At 39.1% G+C, this 18,347-nt stretch overlaps 1 protein-coding gene across 2 annotated transcripts in view; it reads left to right on the top strand.

Moving 5' to 3' along the window:
- IFNAR1 (interferon alpha and beta receptor subunit 1) overlaps positions 1-18,347 on the top strand; it is a 57,862-nt gene that overhangs the window by 15,120 nt on the left and 24,395 nt on the right. For both annotated transcript variants that reach the window (XM_043997702.1, XM_043997703.1), the window contains exon 2: positions 13,499-13,622. In XM_043997702.1, the coding sequence (XP_043853637.1) occupies positions 13,499-13,622 (124 nt within the window). The remainder of the gene's footprint in view (positions 1-13,498; positions 13,623-18,347) is intronic.

Below are 18,347 nucleotides of genomic sequence, written 5' to 3'. Positions count from 1 at the left end.
CAGAAGAAGATAATAACAGGGTCAAAGCTCCCAAGAAAAATATGAACTGGTCTCAGGCCGTGGAAGCTCTCAAAAGGGACTTTGAAGAGAAAGTAGGAGAGATAGAATGAAGATGTAGAGAAAGAGAGGAAGGAATGGAAAGAGAAATGAGAGCAATGCAGGAGAGTCATGAGAAAAAAGTTAACAGTTTGAACAAACAAATGGAAAAGGAGATTAAAAAACTGTCTAATGAAAATAATTGCCTAAAAATTAGGATTGAACAAATGGAAGCTAGTGACCTTATGACAAACCAAGACACAGTAAAGCAAATCCAATTGAATGAAAAAATAGAGGGCAATGTGAAATATCTCCTTGGAAAAACAGCTGACCTAGAAAATAAACCTCGGAGAGAGAATTTGAAAATCATTGGACTGCCTGAAAACCATGACCAAAACAAGAGCTTAGACACCATCCTCCAAGAGATTGTGAGGGAAAATTGCCCTGATATTCTAGAAAGCAGAAGCTAAAATAGAAATTGAAAGAATCCACCGATCACCTCCTAAAAGAGATCCCAAAAGGAAAACCTCCAGGAATATTATAGCCAAATTCCAGAACTCCCAGGTCAAGGAGAAAATATTGCAAGCAGCTAGAAAAAAGGAATTCAAATACTGTGGAGCTCCAGTAAGAATAAAGCAAGATCTAGCAGCTTCTACATTAAAGGACCAAAGGGCATGGAATATGATATTCCAGAGGGTAAAGGAACTGGGACTACAGCCAAAAATCACGTACCCAGGAAACTGAGCATCATCTTTCAGAGGGAAAAATGGATTTTCAATGAGAAAGAGGACTTTCAAGCATTTGTTATGAAAAGACCTGAACTGAATAGAAAATTTGACTTTCAAATACAAGACCCTGGAGAAGCATAAAAAGGTAAACAGGAAAAAGACTTCATGAGGGACATTAAAAGATCAAACTGTTTATATTCCTGCATGGGAAGATAATACTTCAAACTCATAAGAACTATCTCAGTAAGGAATTCACAGAGAATCCAGGTCTGAACTGAATACGAAGGGATAATATCTGTAAAGCATTTATGTTTTGTTCTTTGTGGGACAGACAGGGTGGGGTGTCTTATGTCTGGGGCCAGATTTGGGCTTGGGGCCTCCTGGGTCCAGGGCTGGTGCATTGTCCACTGTGCCACCTAACTAACCTATGATGACATCTTTAAAATAGGGTTGAGGTGTAGGAGAAATAGACTGGGGGAGGCGGATGGGGAGAGGTTGTTCACATGAAGGAAACAAGAAAAAAGTTTATGGATGGGGGGGAAGACGGGGAAGGAATTGGGGAGTGAGTGAATCTTAATATCATCAGAATTGGCTCAAAGAAGGGCTAACATACAAACACAAGTAGGTATAGTAATATATTTTAGCCCTGAGGGAGGGGAGGGAGATAAGGGGGGGGGGGAGAGGGGAAGGAGGGAAGGGCAGATTGGGGGAGAGAGCAGTAAAAAGCAAAACACTTTTGAGGAAGGTAAAGATGTTCTGCATAACTTCCCAAGTATGACATATTGGATTGTTTGATTTCATAGGGAGGGTTGAGGAGGGAGGGACGAAGAAAATTTAGAACACAGAATTAGCTCAAAGACCTTTAAACTTATCAGAGTGGGCTCATGGAGGGAATAACATTCACACCCAGTTGGGAGGAGTAATCTATTTAACCCTACAGGAAAGTATGAGGGGAAGAGGATAAGGAAGGAAGGGTGAAAAAAAGGGAGTGCAGAGTAGGGGAGGGGACAGTCAGAAGTAAAACATTTTTGAGGAAGAATAGGTTAAAAGAAAATAGAAAATAGAGTAAGTATCATGGGAAGGGAATAGGATGGAGGGAAATAGTTATGATGATTGATTATAATGGCAAAACGTATGGTACCTACTTTGCTGAGCTAATATGAAGAAAATTCTTTGTCAAGTTTAGGGTACTTTATTCAGGTTATGATGAACAGGATACTATCAGAAAAACCTGGAGAGACCTACATGAACTGAAGCAGAGTGAAATGTACTGTATACAAAATAACAGCATTAGTGTAAGATGATCTGCTGGGAAGCATGTGGTTATTTTCAGCAAGGCAATGATCCAATATAACCCTGAAGGACTTATAAAAATGGCAACCCATCTACAGAGAAAGAACTGATAGTATCTGAAAACAGATGGAAGCACATTTAAAAAAAATTTTTTTTTCCACTTTGACAATTCCTCAATCTGAAGTTTTGGGGGGTTTTTTTGACTGTTTTCTCTCACAGCCTAGCTAATGTGGGAATGTTTTCCATGACTACTCATGTATAACTTATTTTGAAATGCTTGAGTTCTAGTGGGTGTGGGAATGGAGGAGGAAGATAAGTTGGAACACAGATTTTTAAAAAATTGATGTTAAAATTTGTTTTTACATATATTTTGGAAAATAAAATTCTATTCAATAATAAAAAAATAAATAGGGGAAAGAAATAAGAGGATATGGAACTGAAAATAAAATAAAATTGAATATAAAAATATTTAATGTTATTACTTTTTTCATTTCTTTTTCTTCCAGATTATCATTTAGTTATGTGTATTTGCAGTCCAATTGTTCTCTTTTTTTGTGTATGAGATTGGCCCCGTTGATTTAAGTTCTTCTTCCAGTTATTTCTGATATGCCAAGGTATAAATTCTCCTTTCACAATTCTTAATTCTTTTAAAAATTATTTGGGGGGGGGAACAGCTAGATGGCATAGTGGATAGAGCACCAACCCTGGAGTCAGGAGGACCTGAGTTCAAATCCAGCCTCAAATACTTAATACTTACTAGCTGTGTGACCCTGGGCAAGTCACTTAACCCCAATTGCCTCACCTAAAAAATAAATAAATTTTTAAAAAAAATAAAATTATTTGGGAATATCATGCAGTGGTTCTATTCTTTCTGGCAATTCACAGCACCCTCCGTCTCGTTAGGTGTTGATTCATTTTCATTTTTCTTGTAATACTTATTTATGAACATGTTTAGCTGATCCAGAGGCCATATACCCTTATGTTATTAATATCTTACCTTTTGGTTTTATCTGCTTGTGCTCAAGGTCTTTAACTGGGGTTTCTTCCTCCAGATATATGCCATGCTGGGATATTCATATTTCACTCACTGGGATACTCATGGTTCACTGTCTTGGACTCAGCCCCCAGTGACTTCTAGAGGACAGAATTGACTCCAGATGGATATTGGGCCCTTTCCCTCAGACTTAGTGGAGCGCCATACATGCTTCCATCTTGTCCCAATTACCTTTGTTCCTCAGTTCTCTGGCTGAGCTCTCTTGTATCACAGAGCATTGGGGCAGCTAGGTGGCTCAGTGGATAAAGCACCAGCCCTGGAGTCAGGAGGACTTGAATTCAAATTTGACCTCAGACACTTGACACTTACTAGCTATGTGCCCCTGGACAAGTCATTTAACCCTCATTTCCCCACCAAAAAAAAAAAAATGCTAGGTGGCAGCTAGGTGGCACAGTGGATAAAGCATGGGCCTTGGAGTCAGGAGGACCTGAATTCAAATGTGGCCTCAGACACTTGACACTAGCTGTGTGACCCTGGGCAAGTCACTTAACCTCATTGCCCTGCAAAATAAAAACCCAAAACAGCATTGCCATGCAGTTTGCCTAGCCAGAGCAATCTTATGCCTTTTATGCTTTTTGACTTTCCCAAGGTACAGGGAAAAGGTGAAACAGAGTTGAGCTCTATTGAATGCCTAGGTTTGGTTTGGGCAGCTGTGCCAAAGCCTGTAAGGAAGTGGGTGCTGTACAAATTAGGAATTTAGAGTTTAGAAATTAGCCTTCTCTGCTTTCATTTCATTGGGTTTTCCTCTTCATTCCCTTGGTGTTTTAGAGCAGTACTGTCAAAGTCAAATAGAAATGGGGACCACTAACCCTTACATAAGGATCCCTTCAGGCCACATATTGACTTCATTTTAAAATGTAATATTATCTATGTTTTATTGTATTTTTATTTGTTAAGTATTTCTCAATTACATTTTAATCTGGTCTCAGCTGCATTCAGGAGTGTTGTGGGCCACATGCAGCATATGGGCACTGTATTTTGACACCTTAGAGCATGGAGATAGCTGCCTTTGCTTTATTTCTTGTGCATAATTCCTATTTTGGAGATCAGAAGTATCATACAAAGTGTCTAGTCCTCCATCTTATTAGTCACGTGACAGACGTCTCACCAAATGCTCTATTAAGTCTTTTCTCGATTCTCCTTCTTCTTGACCTCTCTGCAGCATTTGACATTGTTAACCATCTTTCCCACTTTCTGATAGTGATGTAGGAGGTAAAAAAGGGGTTAAAAGAAAAACCTAAGACCCAAGCCTTAATTTAGATCTGAGCTCTAAAAGGGATTCAGACCCCAGTTAATGGATAATTTAAGACGAGTATTCATTAATACAAGTCAGGACCTAGGTTCTCACTATCCACGTTAATCAGCACCTTAACTATAACAATGATACATTGACAGGCATAGAAATTCTACTGATAAATGTAAACATTTTGAAACCAGACATGGGAATCCAAAAGTGACGTGTGCAGAAAAGGCCAAATTTGTCCCCAGCTTCGCCTTATGACATGTAAACCCCAAAAACACACCTCCAGGGAAAAAGGGAAAAAGGTACCCACCTCAGGATTGGGTTTAGGACCCCAGGAATTCCAAATTAGGATAAACCTTCCCCTGTACCTCCCTAAGGTGGATATTATTATAATGAGACTGGTAATCAATTTATTCATACTATAAAAATAACTATCTTTTCTTTCCCTATTTGAGAGGTACCTTTCTACTTTTCTAGTTCTCTACCTGTGTTCACTCACAGTATTGCAGTAAAACATGGGAAACTGAGTCACTGAGTCTTTTAATTCTTTTGGGACAACTCAGGATCAATTTGACCCTAATTCCATCCCACATCAATGGCTCTAGGTTTTTTGAGAGACTGCTTTTCTCTTGGATCTCCTCATACCTGCATTATTATTCTTTATCAGTTTCCATTCCTGGTTAATGCATACCAACTCTGAGTGTCATTCAAGGCTCTATCCTGGGCCTTCTCTTTTCTCTCAATTCTCTCTTGCTTTGTGATCTCATCAACTCCCAATTATCATCTTTATATAGAGGATTTCTAGATCTATATACCCAGCCCTCAACTCTCTGAGATCCAGTGTTTTATTACCAGATGCCAGTTGGAGACAGATGAAAAAAAATTTTTTTTTCTCTTGTGCATAACTTCCCTTGTGGGGGGGAGGGAGGAGGTGGGGTGGTGAGAGATCATGAGAATGGCAGAAAATATCTAGTCCTCCCTCTTCTTGGTGCTATGACCTAGAACCCAATCCCTCTCTCTTTTTTGGGGTGTGGTGGGGTGTGGTGGGGCAATAAGGGTTAAGTGACTTGTCCAGGGTCACACAGCTACTAAGTGTGAAGTGTCTGAGGCCAGATTTGAACTCAGGTCCTCCTGAATCCAGTACCAGTGCTTTATCCACTGTACCACCTACCTGCCCCCTCTTTTTTTTTTTTAAGTCACAGGTCATGCACCATATTCTGTATTGGTCTTTTCTGGTTCTCCCAAATGCTAGTGTCCTCCCTCCAAACTACCATGTATTTAACTTTATGCTGCGTATATTTATATATATACTTGTCTATCCTATTATAAGATAAGCTTCTTATAAATAGGCGTTATTGTGGAACTTCCCTCAGTTGCTGGGGCTTCCTCACCCTGAAACATTTGTTATAGGGCCTAGCACCCCAGAAGTTCTCTGGGGTATATCAAAGAACCTTCTCCTTGAGAAATTAAACCAAAGGACAGACATACCTAGAGATAAGTGGAACCAGATTGGACTGAACTAGCTCTGGGACCCCCACCCTTCATTCCAGTCTCCCTCATCTCTGGGAAGATAAATTTGGGTGTGTCTGCTGCCTTTGTGCCAGGAGGAGGAGAGAAATGGCTTGAGAGATCCTCAGCCACCCCTCACCCAACTCCCCCCGCCCCCACCAGCGGGGGATGGTCCTCCCTCAATAGGGGAACTTTCCACAGTCAGATGATCACCTTATTGGACCACCATTGGACCTCTATAAAAGTATCTGCCTGTCTCCTCCTCGAGGAGATTGGTATCTCAGAGCCATGCTCTGTGCCATGCCTTCTTCCCATGAGAAGAACTCTAAGGATTTCTCTCTTGGTTTCCCTTCCCCAGCCCCTAAATGAACTCTTATCTTATTCTATTTTGTGTACAAGAGGATATAATTCTTTTTTTTTTTTTTTTAGTGAGGCATTTAGGGTTAAGTGACTTGCCCAGGGTCACACAGCTAGTAAGTGTTAAGTGTCTGAGGTCGGATTTGAACTCAGGTACTCCTGAATCCAGGGCCGGTGCTCTATCCACTGTGCCACCTGGCTGCCCCGATGTAATTCTTTAAAGAGGAATTCCTAAGAACCCTGAACCCCAAACTCCTATCCCAAACCCCCTACCCTGATGATATGGTGGGAAAATGGGGTACGGTTTGGGGTTGGGGTTCTTGGGAATTCCTCTTTAAAGAATTACACCCTCTTGCACACAAAACTTAGTTAGAATAAAGTGATAGTTTATTGAGGAACAAGGGAAGGGAAGGGTGGGGGGAGGGAAACCATGAAAGAAATCCTTGGACTTTTCATGGGGAGATTTGGCATAAAGCACATGGCTCAGAGGTACCAAATCTCCTCGAACAGGAGACTGGAAGGTACTTTTATAGGGGACTGATGGGGGTGGCCCATCTGCCCGTGAAAAGTTCCTTTAGTGAGAGAGGACCATCCCCCACTGGTGGTAGCTGGGGGAATTGGGTGAGGAGTGGAGGACCATCCCCCACTGGTAGTGACTAAAGGAATTGGGTGAGGGGTAGCTACAGATCCCTCTTCAGAACACAAAGGCTGAAGCCACACCCAAATTTATCTCCCCAGGGTAAGGGAGACCAGAATGAAGGGTAGGAATCCCAAGCTAGCTCAGTCCGATTTGGTTCCTCTAGGCGTTATCTGTCCTCTGGTTTAGTTTCTCAAGGAGAAGATTCCTTGATGTGCCCCAGAGAATTTCTGGGGTGCTCTGCACCCCATGACACTGTTTTCCCTATAACATAACCTTACCATGCTTGCATCCTTCTCAATAGGCTCATAAGGCCCACCTCCTTCTCTAATTGGTGAATTACTCCTGCTGCCTCTGTTTTATGCCTTCATCTTCCATAGCTTACTGGCTTTCCTATTTCAAAATATTGTTCCCTTCGTCCCACCTCCACTATTCCCCCTGCCCCCCTTTTCAGCTCCAGTAAACACCAGGGCACCTGTCTTTCTTTTTGCTCGTATTTGTATTCCCTATGCATAGCACAGTGCTTGGTACTATGAAAAAGTAATTATTAGGGCAGCTAGGTGGTGCAGTAGATAGCCCTGGATTCAGGAGGACCTGAGTTCAAATTCGGCCTCAGACACACCACTTACTAGCTATGTGACCCTGGGCAAGTCACTTAACCTCAATTGCCTCACCAAAAAAAAAAAAGTAATAATGGATTTCTTAAGGGGACCCAGAGAGCAGTTTTGGTTCTTGCCACCTACAGAAAATCCAGTCCTTTGAAGAACTTCAGCAGATCTTGTCTGGGAGAGGCCCAAGGGAACAAAAGAAATGGAAATTGATTCTTTTGTCTAGCTCAGTGAACTGATGGGATCAAACCACACCTAGATACTGGACTTCCCTTTGCTCTTCTGCAAGAGGTCTTTTACTTTCTTTCCCTGATTTCATCTGGAGAGTTCCTTTTAATTTAGACCACCCTCAAATCATGTCAATCAATGGAATTGAATGATGCTAACCAATTAGCTTTGATCAATGTATAATGACCTGCCTCTATCAAAAAAGGATAAAACCCTTGGCCATACTAGGGCCTCACACCTTCTTCCTCTTAGGACTTTGTAGGTCTGAAGGCCTGAGACCATGAGAAATTAGGGAAACATGAGGTTAATCTTTAATGGTATATATAATATTAATTAATAATAAATGCTGGGGCAGCTAGATGGCGCAGTGGATAGAGCACCGGCCCTGGATTCAGGAGTACCTGAGTTCAAATCCGGCCTCAGACACTTAACACTTACTAGCTGTGTGACCCTGGGCAAGTCACTTAACCCCAATTGCCTCACTAAAAAAAAAAAACAAAAACAAAAACAAAAAATAATAAATGCTTACTGCCAAAACTGGTATAATAGCAATTAATATATTTTTAAAATAGCAATTTAATTTATAAAACATAGTAATTGCAATCCATTTTTTAAAAAACACAATTTAACTTAAAATTTTTAAAACGGGGGCAGCTAGATGGCGCAGTGGTTAAAGCATCGGCCCTGGATTCAGGAGTACCTGAGTTCAAATCCGGCCTCAGACACTTGACACTTACTAGCTGTGTGACCCTGGGCAAGTCACTTAACCCCCATTGCCCCGCAAAAAAAAAAAAAATTAAACATAGTACATATGGGGGCAGCTAGATGGCACAATGGTAGAGAAACACATTGGTTATTGGACAAATTAAATTGATAGTACTGACTGTTAATGTCTAGAGCAAGTCTAAAAACTGCAAGTCTTAGTCCCTTATTCTGAAACTCCAGCTCCCTAGCTGGAGTTTTCTGTCTTTCTTTTGTTTCGTGCGACCAAAGGACTTACCATCAAGTAACCAACCTGGTTTTGATGATGCTTTCCATACTTTTCCTTATTTTCAGACAGCTAGGGCAGTATGTTGCCAGAACTGGACTTTTGGGGCAACTAGGTGGCACAGTGGATAGAGCACTTAACCCATTTCTCACAGTATCTATAATAATTATGACTATCTGGAGAGTCAATCTTTAACATCAAATATTTTTAGAACTTTAAAAGTGACAGATTAGATGATTAATTTTAAAAGGTCTCAGATCCCCTCCTCCCTCTCAGGTTAGCAAGGTCACATGGGGGGGGAATGAGGGGTTAAGTGACTTGCCCAGGGTCACACAGGTAGTCCTCCTGAATCCTGGGCCGGTGTTTTATGTGCTGCACCACCTAGCTGCCCCCCAAAATCAAGCTATTTTCAAGTTAAAAAGCTTTCAATAAGCAAGGGGTTTTTTTGTTGTTGTTTACTCAAATCATTTTAAGTTGTATAGGGGGATAAAGTTGTATTGAAAGGGATTCTAACAATATCAATGACCCAATGACATTTATTTCTGATATCTCTTAGAACATACAAGTTATGATTTTTTATTGATACTAATGTCCATTAAGGCAAATCAGGGCAAAAATCAAACAATAGCTCATAAGAGAAGGGCTAATATCCCTACCATGAAAGAATTATTGATGGATTCATCATCATTACTATTATAAATGTGTTATCTATATGTCCCACACCTAAAGAAGGGAAACAAGACCAGAGAAAGTTAAGTTTTCTTGGTGATTGAGCCAGATCTGTGTGAAGGATGGTACAGACTTTTGCCTAGATCCCTTCCCTGCTAGCTCTTGTTGGACTGAAGGTTAAATATGACTTGAGAATGTAATAAAAATACTAACAGCATTTATATAGCACTTTAAAGTTATCAGTGTAAGGTTATGTTAACTCATATATTAACTCATTTGTTCCTCACAACAACCCTGTGAGGTAGGTGCTATTATTATCCCCATTTGAAAGATGAGAAAACTAAGGCACAGAGGTTAAGTGGTTTGCCCAGTGTTGTACAGCTGGGGAGTGTCTGAGGAGGATTCAAATTCTGACCCTTCTGAGTCCAAGTAGTCAGTGGTATCAATTAGATAATCTGTCTTTGAGCATTTGAGGGTTAATTTTGGTTTTTTTCTATATTTTAATAAGAATTTGTTAAAACATCTACTATATTCCAGGCACTGTGCCTAACTAAGGCACTAGAGAAGCAAAGAAAAAAATTAAATAGAATTTATCCTCAAAGAACTTATATTCTATTGGGGGAAATCAACATGTATGTAAAAAATTAAACTCAGAATATCTGCAGAGTAATTTCTGCAGTAATTGGGTGGGATAAATATAGAATTCCTATAATAGGTGGTATTTGACCTGAACTTCAAAGGAAGCAAGGACTTCTTCAGAGTTGTCTTTGAAATATTATATTTCAAGTATGGAGGACGGTGCAAAGACCCAGAGACAGATAAGAAATAAAATGTCATATATGTACTAAGAACAGTGAGTAAGCCAATTTGGTAGGATAACTTGCATCTTATACAAATGTATAAAGGCAGGAGAGGGAATGTCAAATTTGAAGAATGATCCAACTTGTCTAGAACATAGAGAAGAGGAGTAATATGAAATGAAAGAAAGGGAGTAAATGAAATAATTATGTGTTTGAAGTCAGACTATGGTGATCTGTAAAGGGCCAAGCTCAGAAGTTTGTATTTTGTTCCAAAGATAATAGTCACACAAAGAATTGGAAATAAAGGGAATACCCATAAGTTGGGGAATGGCTGAACAAGTTGTGGTATATGAATGTAATGAAATACTATTGTGCTGTAAGAAATGATGAGCAGGCAGATTTCAAAAAAACCTGAAAAGACTTAGGTAGACTAATGCTAAGTGCAGTGAGCAGAACCAGGAAAACATTGTACAACAGTAACAGTGACATTGTGTGATGATCAGCTGTGATAGACTTAGTTCTTTTCAGACTTAGTTCTTTTCAGCAATGTAATGATTCAAGACAATTCCAAAGAACTCATGATGGAAAATGTTCTCCACATCCAGAAAAAAAGAACTGTGGATTCTGAATGCAGATTGAACCATGCAACTTTTGTTTTTGTTTTTTTCTTTTTTGAGGTTTTTCCCTTTTGTTCTGATTTTTCTTTCACGACATGACTAATGCAGACATTTAAAAAATAATAATAATAATAATAGCCACAAGTGGTTTTTAGAGCAGGGAAGTGCTGTGGTCAGAAGTAGAAGCCACTAGTACAGATAGTTTTTTCTAGGATTTTGGCCATGAAATGGAAGAGAGATAAAAGGTGATAGCTTAAAGTGATGAAAGTGTCTAGTGAAGGGTTTAGGATTTGTTTGTTGGGTGGTGGTGGTGGTGGTGGTGGTGGTTGTTTTAAAATGAAAGAAACTTGGGATCAGCTAGGTAGCACAGTGGATAAAGCACCAGCTCTGGATTCAGGAGGACCTGAGTTCAAATTTGACCTCAGACACTTAACACTTACTAGCTATGTGACCCTGGGCAAGTCACTTAACCCTCTTTGCCCTGCAAATAAATAAATGGATGGATAGATGGATAGATAGATAGATAAACAAATAAATGGATGGATGGATGGATGGATGAATAAATAAATGAAAGAAGCTTGACCTTGTTTAAAAGCAGACTGTAAAACCAATACATATGGGGGCAGCTAGGTGGTGCAGTGGATAGAGCACCGGCCCTAGAGTCAGGAGTACCTGAGTTCAAATCCGGCCTCAGACACTTAACACTAGCTGTGTGACCCTGGGCAAGTCACTTAACCCCAATTGCCTCACTTAAAAAAAAAAACAATACATATGGAAAAATTGGAGATAAAAGTCAGGGAGAGGAGCTATTTTAAGGGTAGAGTAATACTGGAAGAGATGGGGTCAAGTGTGCTTATAGAAAAGCTGGCATTGGTGAAGAGGCCATCTCTTCATCAGAGACAGGAATAAAGGAGAAGAGAATGGAGTATGATGTTGAGGAACATTTTGAGATATAGAAAAGGAAAGCTCAAAAGGAATGGTATTTATTGTCTTAGTAGAGTATGAGATGCTTTCAGCTGAAAGAGAGGGGGATGGATAGTGTGGGAGGGAGGCTTGAGAAGAAGTCTGGAATAGCTTTTGTGGATAATAGGATGGGAAAATAATTAAGGAGAAATGAAAAGGATTGTCTCAATGAGGGGAGGGCTCAGTTGAGATTAGATAGTATTTGTAGTGAACCTGGTTAGCTCAGTTTGTTGATTTCCTTCAGCTACATTCAACAGCAGACTATGAGCAGAGGATCATGGTAGGGTTTCACAAGGTATGAACATTGATAGGGGTGAAGGATGAGAAATTTGAGGGGAAAGGACAGTTTAGAGTTGAACTTGTTAGCTATAGCATCAAAATTGTAAAGGGAGGGCAGGGGTGATAGCCTGGGAGAGTACTGAGGGATAGAGAGATTGGATTTCCTGGTCAAGAACCTCTGAAGAATTAGGGGTAAGTTCTTGGGAGAGATGGAATAACAGGAGGTTATGGTCTGATTCTAATTAGTAATAAGTGCCTAAGGGCACTAAGGACTTCCTGAGAACGCCATATAATTTATTATTTCTCATTTCAGAAGAGGTTTTTTTGTTACCTTTTAAAAATTATTTCCTAACCTGGTTTGTAAATTAGATACATATGTTCAAATATGCCCAGTGATAGTCAATATTCACTGAGGGTCCACTATGTAATTAGCTACAAGATCAGTCAGTGTTCATTAAGCATCTGTGTGACAAATACTTTACTGAGCACTGGGGTTACAAAAACAAAAATGGAACAAATCCCTCAAGGAGATGACATTCTGTCAGGGGAAACATACACACATATAATATATACAGAATACAAAACTTGGTTGCTATGCTAGCTAACTGACTTTAAAAATTGTGACATTTAAGGATCAATGACTATGATTTCCCAGATTTTATCAGACACAACATAATATTTAAAGTTGCTTGAGCCCCAACATTGTGCTTGCTCCAGACAGCTGGTGCCAGACTGCTAATACATCTTCACTGTAGTAAAAGCTATATCTGCATCGTGGCTCAAAGCAAGTCACCTGAACCTATAGATGAAAGAAGGCACACCACCTGAATGCTGTGGAATTTTAGTGACCAAGCTTACATTAGAGGAGAATTCATAAAATGTTCTCTCCTTTCTTTGAAGAGTAAGGACTGTGGGTGTTCAATATTGCACATAATGCTAGACAGTTGATGTAGTATTCCTTTACTGAACTGTTCCTTTTTCTCTTTTTAAAATCTTTGCCACAAGTGATGGCTCAGTGGCCGGAGGAAATTAATGTAACAGATAAACAAATACATTCAAAACAAGATTTTTTTTTAAAGGGCTCTCTAGTTGAGATTCTATTGGAAGACACTTTCCTGGACTGAAAGCTAATGTTCTTTATTGCTTCCCAAATATGACTGTAGCTTAGGAACTGAAGGAATTGCAGGGATATGTATATGTGTATAAATATATTTTATTACTATGGGGAAAGAGATTTGGATATTAGCAAATTTTAATTTTTGTTTCTTTGGACAATGTAAATAATTATCTTCTTGGGGCAGCTAGATGGCGCAGTGGATAGAGCACCGGCCCTGGAGTCAGGAGTACCTGAGTTCAAATCTGGCCTCAGACACTTAACACTTACTGGCTGTGTGACCCTGGGCAAGTCACTTAACCCCAATTGCCTCACAAAAAACCAAAACAAAACAAAAAAAAATAATTATCTTCTTTCTTTTTCTTACCTTTATAGGTGAAAAGAACTTAAAGTCTCCTCAAAATGTGAACGTTGAGATTGTAGATCATAATTTTATCCTGAAATGGAATTGGGATGACGAACCTAACAGCAACGTTACCTTTTCGGCATATTACCAAAAGTATGTGTGTGTTTTATTTACTGATGTGCTAGAATTATCTAATGTTTTACATGAGCTAAGTTAACATGTTATATTTCAGTTTTATCACTAGAATATTTTCCCCATTCTGTAATTAAAATTTTCTTTTACGGGGCAGCTAGGTGGCGCAGTGGGTAGAGCACCGGCCCTGGAGTCAGGACTACCTGAGTTCAAATCCGGCCTCAGACACTTAACACTTACTAGCTGTGTGACCCTGGGCAAGTCACTTAACCCTAATTGCCTCACTAAAAAAAAAAAAATTCTTTTACAAATATATCACGATCTCTGGCCTGCGTATGACCTTGTTCAAAACAAGGTCCTAGGAAAATAATATTTTGGAGTTAGGCATAAAGGAATAAAACTTGAATTAAATTTAGGCAGGGCCTCTAGCCTTTCTACCCATCTCCTACCCACAACAGTATCTCCATTAATTAATCTAGATATGCCAGCTCCATTATCAGAAACTAGGTTATGCACCAAGTTGTCTACAAACAAATACCAATCATTCCCTTTAGCAGGTCTTGCAGATATAGGTGGAGGGAATTGGATGGAGTTCATTCAGTGTGTGGAGCTCCAGATAGTAAATTTCCCCAACCAGTGCAGCTGTTCTGCAACTTGTAGTCCTAAAATAATAGCCTGGAGGCTCCAGGTTGTGATCAATTCAAAAGAAAGACAAGCATGTATTTAGCAGGGATTTGACTGCTATTTGACATCCTTTTATGTAGTTGAAGTTAGTGTATGTATTCTATTGGTTTTGCTTTCTTTCTCTACTAGGTATGACCTCTTATGTCTTCTCTGATTTCTTCATATTCATCATTCTCTATGGTATGATCATATTGTATCAATGTACAAAAATTTATTTAGCCATTCCACAATCATTGGGCACATAGTTTATTTCCACTTCTTTTTCCTATTACAAATTGTACTATTTTGAATAGTTTTGTACAAATGGATCCTTGTTTCCAGTTCCTAACATCTTTAGGATAGAAACCTAAAAGCAATGTGGTCATTTGGGGGATGTTGTCTGTTCATGTGCCTTCATGTTCTCAGGGCCCTCTCTTTATCTCTCAATGTTTTTGTACAATCCAAAGTAATTCTAAAAAAGCACATTTTATTATGTGTTGGATCCTATGGGTTCACACTTCCAAAGTGGAGATTAAGTCCCTACTGGGTGATTGCATTACTTTTTCATCAAGCCACACAGGAATAGAAACTGAAAAGAACAGTTGAGGAAAACCCAACCTAATCACTCAAATCTTGCTTGATTACCCTCTGTAGGGCCCATAGAAGCAAACAAGTAAGCAACAGAGTCTAGAACCCTCCAGGTTCCACTTCCTGTATATTGCAATGAGTTCATTCAGTAGCTACAGTGGGAAAGAGGGATTTCTTGTTACTACATTTCAGACTAAAAATATTTAGATTTAATAATAAAAAAATTTATGGTCACCTGAAGATTTCCAAGTTTAAATATTCACATTATGAATATCAAGTTTGTTTCTACCTTCTTACTACTATAAGTTCAGAATGCCACGGTATATATTTACAGCAAAGGTTACTTTCTATTTCCCTATTAAGAATGAAATAGGAAGTACCTAAGGATCTGTGGGTTTTTTTTTTTATTTCATTGACCTATTATTGGCCATTGACTGTATGTACACTATTGTATTATTTAATGCTTTGATGTTCTGTTTTTCACTCTCATTGTGGGAATCTTAATATTAAGATTATATTTTTTCATTATGATTTTACTGAATTTTACTGTGTTTTCATCCAGAAATATGCCACACTGCTTTGCCACCCTTGTGTCTTCTTGAACAGTACTTCTTATGTTTGGTGAAAGAGTATCCAGTACCTTCAGAATAATTGATTATCCAAAATTTTGATATTGTGAACTTACTTGCCATTTATTATAAGGGTATAGCAGGGAGGTATATAGATGAAATTGGTCTTTTGAAATAAACATATTGATTACAGGCTCAGATTTCAAAACTCATATACTATATTGATCTGAATAATCTACAGAGCAATTTTTTTGCTTATATAAAGTGTTTATTTAGAATTTTCCCCAAGTTACAGGTAAAAACAAATTATCACATTGATTTTTTAAAACTTTGTGTTCCAAATTCTCTTCCTCCTTCCCTCCCCATCCCTCTCTAAGAACTCAAGCAATTCAATATAAGTTATACATGTGCAGTCATGCAAAACATTTCCACATTAGTCAGGTTGTGAGAGAAAACAGACAAAATAACTTTAGAAAGATGAACTAACAAAAAAATTATACTTCAATCAGTAGTCAGATACCATCCGTTCTTCCTCATAGATGGATTGCATTTTTTATAAGTCCTTCTGATAGCATCCTGCTCATCATTTCTTTCTCAGTTACTGTTGCTAACTGTATTACCCTCCATCCTATTCCCTCCCCTTGACATTTACTCTATTTTCTATCTTCTTTCACCCTATCCCTCCTCAAAAGTGTTTTGCTTCTTTTTGCCCCTTCTCCCAATCTGCCCTCCCTCCCTTCGCCTCTCCCCGACCCCCCTTATCCCTGTCCCCTCCCACTTTCCTGCAGGGTATATTACTATACCCACTTGAGTGTGTATGTATGTTATTCCCTCTTTGAGCCAATTCTAATGAGAGTAAGGCTCACTCACTCCCCCGCTCCTTCCCCATTTTCCCTTCCACTCCATAAGCTTTTTCTTGTTTCTTTTATGTGAGCTACTTTACCCTATTCCACCTCCACCTTTCCCTTTCTTCTAGTGCATTCCTCTCACCCTTCAATTTTATTTTAAAGATGTCATCATGGGAGCAGCCAGGTGGAGCAGTGGATAAAGCACCTGCCCTGGATTCAGAAAGACCTGAGTTCATATCCAACCTCTGACACTTGACACTTACTAGCTGTGTGACCCTGGGGAAGTCACTTAACCCTCATTGCCTCACGCCCCCCCCCACCCCATTTCATATTCAATCAATCAATTTTTTTAAAAAGACATTGCTGAGTACCTGCTATGTACAGAGCAATTTTTTTAAAAGAAACTTTTAAAAATATTGCCCATCATATTTGTTTAAAGTGAAGATATCAGTATTCTAAGCCTCTGGCATGGGTAGGCCTCATGTAATCAGTCAAAAAGCATTTTTTAAACATTTACTGTATGCCAGTCACTGTGCTAAGTACTATGAATACAAAGGAAGCCAAAACAAGTCCTGTCCTTAGGGAACCTACATTCCAAAAGGGGAGACAATAAATGAAATAGAAATAAATGGGTATATCCCAGATATATACAGAGTAGGTGGGAGGTAACCTGAGAGAGGGAAAGCTTCCTGCAGAAGGTGGACATACTTTTTAAGTCATGCTATCTCTAGCCATTTATTTAAAAAAAAATTCTAACTAACACCTAGGACTAGTTTTTATTAGGGCAGTAGTTCTTGGGTACATGTTCAGATATCTGCTGATTTAATTAGTACAGATTTGTTCTGTTACTCCTTGATTTTGTTCTGGCTCCTTCAGCTTCAAATGGTTGTTGCTTAGTCAAGGTTGACTACCTAAAGAAAGGAGCAAAAAAAATCATAGGATCTCATAGATCTGAAGATAGAAGAGACATCAGAGACCAGTTAGCCCATCCCCCTCATTTTAGAGATGAGAACTCTGAGGCCCAGGGAAGTAACAGATAGCATCCAGGAAATGTATCAGGAAAAGCAAGTGGTTTGGTCATATAAGGAAGAAGATAACCAAACACAGCATTGACATACAAATATTAAAAGATCTAAGGAAATTTATCCTCAATTCTCTTTTGAACTCCAGCTACCTATTAGAAATTTCTACCTGGAAGTTCTGTTCTACACATATCAAAATTAAAAGGTCCGAAATAAAACTCATTATCTTTCCCCCAAACCTTTCTACATTCCTCTAACTTCCCTGTTTCTGTCAGGGGTATAGAAAGTGTCTTTCCAGTCAACCCAGGTGCACAATCTAGAAATCATCTTCTGTCTGTGATAGCAGCTTTGTCCTACACAGATACCTCATAAATGGGGGCCTCCAGGACAAGGAGGTAGGTAGAAAGGTTTAGGGAATATGTCCGAAGAACATAAAATGTCTTTCAGAAAATTGTTTTTCTCCCTTTTCTAAAATGTTCCGTTACAGCTCTTTTAGGAACCAAGTTCTGAAGAACTCTATAACAGAAGGCAAGATATAGAAAGCCTGGAAAAAGTTGCTAAGGAGCAGCTGTACATATTTAAATTAGGGTATTACTAACACTGGGAGCAGGGGAGTAGACTAAAAAAATTGGGAAAGATTTGCCAGCATTTCTTTAATCTTTTTTTATCATTATTTATGAAGGAATGACTGCATTTGGACTGTAATGCATTGGCACCTGCTAATCTGCATGAGGAAATAGAAGTAGCACTCAAAAAAATGAAGGCAGAAAGAGAATCTGTTTCAGACTTAAGTACCTTCAGAACAAATCTGGTCTGGAGACAGCCAAGAAACTAAAACCTATATGTCCATCGTCCAGTCTGTGTAAAAAAGAAATTTATCTGTACACAAATTAAGGGCATGCTCGATGGGAATATTAATAGGGAACAGGTAGGCTTTCACAGGCTTAGTTACACAGTAGTCCACATTGTTGCCATCATATGATTGTCTGAAAAAAATACAAAGAATACAAGATCCCACTGTGCCTGTTGTTTGATTTTAAAATAGCATTTGATTCA

The sequence above is a fragment of the Dromiciops gliroides genome, chromosome 3 (genome assembly GCF_019393635.1).
Source record: "Dromiciops gliroides isolate mDroGli1 chromosome 3, mDroGli1.pri, whole genome shotgun sequence".
NCBI classification, from domain to species: Eukaryota; Metazoa; Chordata; class Mammalia; order Microbiotheria; family Microbiotheriidae; genus Dromiciops; species Dromiciops gliroides.
Note: the sequence above shows the minus strand (reverse complement) of the source record. Positions and strands in the feature narration are given on the sequence as shown.